This window comes from Gekko japonicus, unplaced genomic scaffold (genome assembly GCF_001447785.1).
Source record: "Gekko japonicus isolate JY-2015 unplaced genomic scaffold, Gekko_japonicus_V1.1 scaffold1198, whole genome shotgun sequence".
Classification (NCBI taxonomy): domain Eukaryota; kingdom Metazoa; phylum Chordata; class Lepidosauria; order Squamata; family Gekkonidae; genus Gekko; species Gekko japonicus.
In genome coordinates, this window is record NW_015170924.1 from 368,473 (window position 1) to 375,515 (window position 7,043).

General features: G+C 50.5%; 1 protein-coding gene across 1 annotated transcript in view; it reads left to right on the plus strand.

Annotated features, from left to right (window-relative positions):
- Positions 1-7,043, plus strand: part of LOC107116786 (neuroglobin-like) — a 35,822-nt gene that overhangs the window by 15,326 nt on the left and 13,453 nt on the right. Inside the window, exon 2 of the mRNA XM_015418785.1 lies at positions 1,444-1,551. Coding sequence (XP_015274271.1) covers positions 1,444-1,551 — 108 coding nt within the window. The remainder of the gene's footprint in view (positions 1-1,443; positions 1,552-7,043) is intronic.

Genomic DNA, 7,043 nt, shown 5'->3' on the forward strand with positions numbered 1-7,043 from the left:
GGCGGGGGATGAAGGGGGTAGGGTTTTCCCGTTGGGAAACTCCTAGAGATATTGGGGGCGGAGAGCCCGGGGAGGATGGGGACCTCAGTGGGGCACAGTGCCACAGAGTCCGCCCTCCAAAGCCTCCCTTTTCTCCAGGGGGACTGATCCCTGTAGTCTGGAGACGAGGCGTAATTCCGAGGGATCCCCAGGTCCAGCGTTCCCTCTAAGCTGAGTCAGCGTGAGCCGTCTCACAGTCTTTTAGCCTCCGTCTCACGCATGTTTGTCTTCGCTCAGGAAGGAACATGAGCCTGCAGTGCGAGGTGGCTGTGAAGAAAGCGAATGCAGTCTTAGGATGCATTCACAGAAGCATTGTGTCCAGATCACGGGAGGTGGTCGTTCCGCTCTGTTCTGCTATGGTCAGGCCTCACCTGGAGTCCTGTGTCCAGTTTTGGGCACCACATTTTAGGAAGGATGTTGACAAGCCCGAGCGTGTCTGGAAGAGGGCAACCAGGATGGTGAGAGGGTTGGAGTCCAAGTCTTATGGGGAGAGGCTGACCAAAGAGTTGGGTCTGTTTAGCCTGGGAAAGAGAAGGCTTAGAGGGGACACGATGGCAGTCCTCAAGTATCTGAAGGTCTGTCATGCAGAAGATGGAGCAGATTGATTCTCTCTTGCTCCGGATTGCAAGACTAGATCTAATGGGTTGAAATTACAAGGGAGTCGTTACCGGCTAAATATCAGGAGAAACTTCCTAACTGCGAGAGTGGTTGAGCAGTGGAATAGTCTGTCTCGGGAGGTGGTGGAGGCTCCTTCGCTGGACGTTTCCAAGCAGAGGCTGGACGACCATCTTTCGGGTATGTTGTAGGTATGTAGGGCTCTCTTTCAACTATGCTCCTGCAGAGTGCAGGGGGTTGGACTAGATGGCCTGCAAGGTCCCTTCCAACTCTAACGTTCTATGATTCTATGATGGCTCCGGAGAAAACTTAATCTATGCAGTAGCCAAATCGCTCGCTCACAACTTTAATGCCAGTAGCTCACCAAGTAGGATTTTTGCTCACGAGACTCCACAGCTTAGAGGGAGCATTGCCCAGGTCCCACCTGGAGGCTGGCATCCCTAGCCGGTTCCAGCTTTGGAGGGGCCCTGAGCAGAGAGTTCCCAGCTGCCCCGCCCTTCTACCCACCCCCAGGAATCCCCACGTGCCTTCCTTTCCTCCCAGCTCCCGCCTACCTGCATGCCTCCCACCTGCCTGTTCATCCTTCTCCTGCCTGCTCGCGAGCTCTGCCACTGCCCATTCTCACCACGGCCTGCAGTGGCACTGGGCCACGCACGTAGCCGGGACCATGCTGCCACACTAGCGGCTCAGCAAGTGGGTGAGCAGCGATGGACCCCCTTGCCTGCGGCCCTGCTGAGCAACTCACCTGGGAGCTCGTCTTGACCGCCTCCTCTCCTGTTTCTCCGCCAGGCTCTTTGAGACCCACCCGGAATGCAAGGACGCTTTCTTCCTCTTCCGCGACGTCGACGACCTCCAGCAACTGAAGATGAGCAAAGAGCTTCAGGCTCACGGCCTCAGGTAGGCGTCTGCTTTCACGGCCCGAGTCACACCACCTGGACAGCCGATAGCCGAGACGCCCATCGCCTCCTGCTCCCCAGTTGTCACCGATCTGCTCACCCTCTCGGTCGGGCGATCCATGCCCAAGAGGTCTTCTTCCCCCCCGGGCCAGTCCCTGGGGAGACCCGTGTTCCTTCCTCGGTACAACCCTTGGTCGTACATGCTCTCGCGGAGCCCGCTCCCGCGGTGCGAAAAAGTTTCTCGTGTGCCCCGCGAGTCAAACATAGTCCAGTCATCCCAGGCGGGTGCTGCTCCTTTGCCCCACCGGGAAGGGGTCGGAGGCGGCCACACTAGCGGTGCCTTTTTCGGCACAGCTCCCCCCACCGCTCCCGTCGCTGGCACCCGAGACCGGTACCGACGTAGCTGTGGTGGTAGGGGGGCTAGAGGTGACCGGTGTGGATCCCTCCGTGGTTGGTAGTTTCTCCTCGGCCCCACTCATGATCTCTCAGATTCGGGGTGATGAAGAAAAAGGCGATTCCTAACAAAATGTCCGATTCCCCATGCATTCGAATAAATCCACGTTTGAAGAACAAAGTAGAGTTTATTATAAAGCGATGATTAGATCAGAACACAAGCATTGTTAGGAATAACTACAAGCCCCCTAAGGGAACATAATAAAGGAACTTTGAACCAGGTGAGGACCAATGAGTCCACTTCCCGCTGGCGGGAAGGCAGATAAAACGAACGCCCAATTCCTTGGGAACACAACGGTTCTGCAACATAAACACTAGTTCAGTTCTCAGGCATGAGATACATAATAAGCCAAGCAATGCCATAACTCCATCCCACCTCCAGCTGGTTGACCTTGAGCAGTTCCGCAGATGTAGCAGCAAAAGACAGTAAACACCTACACAGGAAAATACAAGGGGGATGGGCAGGGTGGAAAGTAACACAGAAAATGAATACAGCATCTTATGGCAGCTTGCTGACACATTTTTGGGATCTAGATTGGAATCCACCTGTCACAGGCCAAATTGTACTAATTGCAATCTGTAAAGAATGGCCAAATATTGTCCAAGTCACCGGATTTACAGTCCCATAGCTAAAGGTAAAGGTTCCCTTGCTCGAAAGCCAGTCGAGTCCGACTCTAGGGTTGCAGTGCTCATCTCCGTTTCAAAGCCGAAGAGCCAGCGCTGTCCAAAGACGTTTCCGTGGTCATGTGGCTGGCATGACTAAACACCAAGGCGCACGGAATGCTGTTCCCTTCCCACTGAAGCAGTACCTATTTATCTACTTGCAGCTTCTTGCTTTCGAACTGCTAGGTTGGCAGGAGCTGGAACTAGAGACGGGAGCTCACTCCGTCATGCGGCACACTCGGGTCTCGAACTGCTGAACTACCGACCTTCCACAGCCTGCAGTTCAGCGTCTTACCCCCTTGAGCCACCGCAGCTCCTACAGTCCCATAGTCGCTCATAAAATGGAATTCCTAGGAATTTGCCTTCTAATTTGCCTAATGGCAGGGGCCGGGCATTTGTTTAATATACAAATGCCCCTCGGCGTTCAGCCGGCCTGCGTGAATCACCTCGCCAAGGGCCCTTGGGTCACGCAGCAGCCATTGACGTCAGTTTAACTGAAATATCACAGCAATATAAACACATCAGATGAGGGGAGTAAACACAAGAGGAGGCCCATTTCAAATGCAAGTGTTTGCAGTGCACGGGATGGCTATTGGGGAAACTTTGTGGCTAGGATGTCCCGGTGACCGTGGCAAACTCCGCCACTCTCTCCGTGTCTGTCTTCGCAGAATCCTCGTGGTCTGTCTGATGCACGAGCAAAACCTTTCCATATATTTCTCCCCGAGGGACCATGTGAGAAAGAACAATAAAGCACATCCCTGCCAAATGTTCTCAGTTTCTCGGGCTTCCCGGATAAATAGCTGCGGTTCGGCCAGAATTTCCCGGTAGCAGCCCTAGCGTTAGTGACGCCTGAATGCAAAGAACGGGGGCCTTCTAGCTGCTCGAACGTCTCCTTGAGAGTAAAGCAGGTTAAAAATGTTTTAGACAATCGTGCTCCAATTGGGTTTTTTTCCTTTAATAGTAAGCTGTAATGGGGAAAATATGGAGTGTGAAGGGCCTCTGTATTCCAAGTGGAAGCAATGAAAAATAGATTATCCGAGACAGAGTAGGTGAAGTCCTTGGGAATAATGCCCTCTACAGCAGGGCTCCCGGACACAGTAAACAATCAGCAATTACACGGTAAACATGATAAGCCCAAGAACAACGGTGCAGAAGGACGCTAAGAATAGAACAGAATAATAAAACAATTTACTAATAAGTAACAACAATATAACGGAGCTGCGGTGGCTCAAGTGGTTAAGATGCTGAACTGCAGGCTGTGGAAGGTCGGTAGTTCAGCAGTTCGGGACCCGAGTGTGCCGCATGACGGAGTGAGCTCCCGTCTCTAGTTCCAGCTCCTGCTGACCTAGCAGTTCGAAAGCAAGAAATTGCAAATGGATAAATAGGTACCACTTCGGTGGGAAGGTAACAGCGTTCCGTGCGCCTTGGTGTTTAGTCATGCCGGCCACATGACCACGGAAACGTCTTCAGACAGCGCTGGCTCTTCGGCTTGGAAACGAAGATGAGCACCACAACCCTAGAGTCAGATTCGACTGGCTTTCGAGCAAGGGAATTTTTACCTTTACCTTTAACAACAATATATTTGGCAGTAATAACGGACAAAACTACATATGTAGTATTTACAAAAATCCAACAGGTAAATCCACAATGTTATCAATAATCCAACAGGTAAATTTTCGATAATCCAACAGGTAAATCTACAATATTTCAATAATCCAACAGGTAAGGCTACAGTGAACCTAGTAGTAATTCTACATATGCAGTGTAATTCCACTAGTGTAACAGGTAATTTTCCAACAATCCAACAGGTAAATCTGCAATATTATTAATCCAACAGGTAAATCTACAATGGATGACGAAGACTCCGGATTTCAGAACTTTGTTTTGAATAATCTTCCTCAGTAGAGGCTAAATGCAGACTAAATATTATGCGACTTGTACTGAAATACTGTACTGCACGTACAAGCCCAAGATGTCTGCAGCCCTAAAAAGGTTGGGGACCGGTGTTCCCTCTAAGCTGAGTTAGTGTGAGCTCGCTCACAGTTTTTTAGCCTCTGGCTCACGCATTTTTGTCTTAGCTTGGGAAGGGTGGCTCCAGGGCAAACTAATTTATGCCGTACCAACTCGCTCGCTCACAGCTTTAATGCCAGGAGCTCACGAAGTAGAATTTTTGCTCACAAGACTCCACAACTTAGAGGGAGCATTGGACGGGGACCTCTGCTCTACATTCTCTTCCCTCTGGGTTTTCTAGTTATGTTCTCTAACGTTGCTGCCCTGTTCCAAGAAACGCTTCCTCGGCAGTTCATTCCCACCTCTTTAAAAAGTTTATAGTCACTTATATAGAAGCATCTGCACGATGGGGAACAATTTGTTTGTCAAAATCCCACCCCTCCGTAAATTCATGTTGTAGGTAATCCAAGTGGACCATCCAGTAGGACTCTTAAACACATTTTGTAGGATTTCCTTGGATGGTCAAATCCTTGTCCCACATATCAGGGTGCCAGCCTCCAGGCAAGACCTGGGGATCTCCCGGAAGTACAACTCATCTCTAGACTACAGAGACCGGTTCCCCTGGAGGAAATGGCTGCTTTGGAGGGTTGGACTCTGTGGCGGCGTACCCCACTGAGATCCCCGTCCTCCCTAGGTTCCATCCCCAAATCTCCAGGAGTTTCCCAACCTGGAGATGGCAACCCTACCCCCTCCATCCAATGCTTCCTCTAAGCTGTGGAGGTCTTCTGAGCAAAAATTCTACTTTGTGAGCTCCTGGCATTAAAGTTGCGAGCAGGCGATTTGGCTACTGCATTATTGAGTTTGCTTCCTGAGCTAAGACACAAATCTGTCAGCCGGAGGCTAAGAAACTGTGAGCCAGCTCACGCTAACTCAACTTAGAGGGAACACTGCCCCCATCCCCTGCACCTGGCAACCAACGCTCCCTCTAAGCCGTTGAGTCTTGTGAGCAAAAATTCTACTTTGTGAGCTACCGGCATTAAAGTTGTGAGCGAGCGATTTGGCTCCTGCAGAAATTTACGTTTGCTCTGGAGCCCTCCTTCCTGAGGAGAGACAAAAATGTGTGAGACGGAGGCTAAGAAACTGCGAGCTAGCTCACATTAACTCAGCTTAGAGGGAACACTGCTGGCAAAGCCTACATAAGATGTGGAGCGGCTTCCCTTCAGAAGGGGATGGGTCATGGCTCAATGGCAGAGCCTCTGCTTGGCATGCAGAAGGTCCCAGGCTCAATCCCCAGCATCTCCAGTTAGAAAGACCAGGCAACGGGTGATGTGAAAGACCTCCGCTTGAGACCCTGGAGTACGGCCCCTGATGGACAGATGGTCTGGTTCAGTACACAGCACTTTCATGTGTCAAAGGATAGGGAGATCACGTTATCCCTTCTAATAAGCGCTGAAAGACCGCCTGGATTCGTCTGTCCTGAATCCAGATGTCTCTCTAACAAAGACGTAGCTTGTAACAGCCCGGCCAGTTTGGTGCAGTGGTTAAGTGTGCGAACTCTAATCTGGGAGAACCGGGTTTGATTCCCCACTCCTCCATTTGCACCTGCTGATGTGACCTTGGGTCAGTCACAAGCTCTGGCACAGCTGTCCTTGAAAAAGAGCAGTTTGTGTCAGAGTTCTCTCAGCCCCACCCACCTCAAGGGGTGTCTGTTGTGGGGAGGGGAAGGGAGAGGACTTTGTAAGCCGCTCTGAGACTCCAAGTGAAGGGCGGGGTATAAATCCAATCTCTTCTTCTTCTTCTTCTAGTCTGTTTACCAAGAATCTCGCAAACCGACTGTGATAATTATTGGGGGGGGGGGTTACTGCTGATATGGGACTCTTTCTGTAATAGTTTGAGAACAGCGTTGTGAAAACAGATGCCCACTTGCGGCTGGCTACTGAAAGCACTGTAAACTTTTTGCCATCTTCTGGACGTGGAGCAGCGGTCGCTGGGGGTGTGGAGGGGGGAGGTATTTGTGAATTACCTGCGTTGTGCAGGGGGTTGGACTAGATGACCCCGGAGGTCCCTTCCAACTCTGTGACTCTATGTCAGTGCAGGATTGTTGGATTTCCCCCCCCTCCTTGTTTTTGTTTTGTTTTGTTTTTTATCTTTTGTTTAAACTGTTACATTAAGTATTTATATTTGTTTACATTTTCTCCCCTCCCTCTTTTAGTCATAGTCTCTTCCCCACAGCCAAGGGCACAGAGTCTTAATCTTCCACTGAATGTCCTTCCTTCTTTCTTTCCGCATCCAGTCTAGATAGATCTCCCATCTGGTCATGATTTCCGTGGATTTTTCTTCCCATGTTATCCCCTTGTTGATTGATTCCACAATGTCTGACTGTATAAAATCAAACAAATAGTTGTGCCAGATTTCTACTGTCCATTT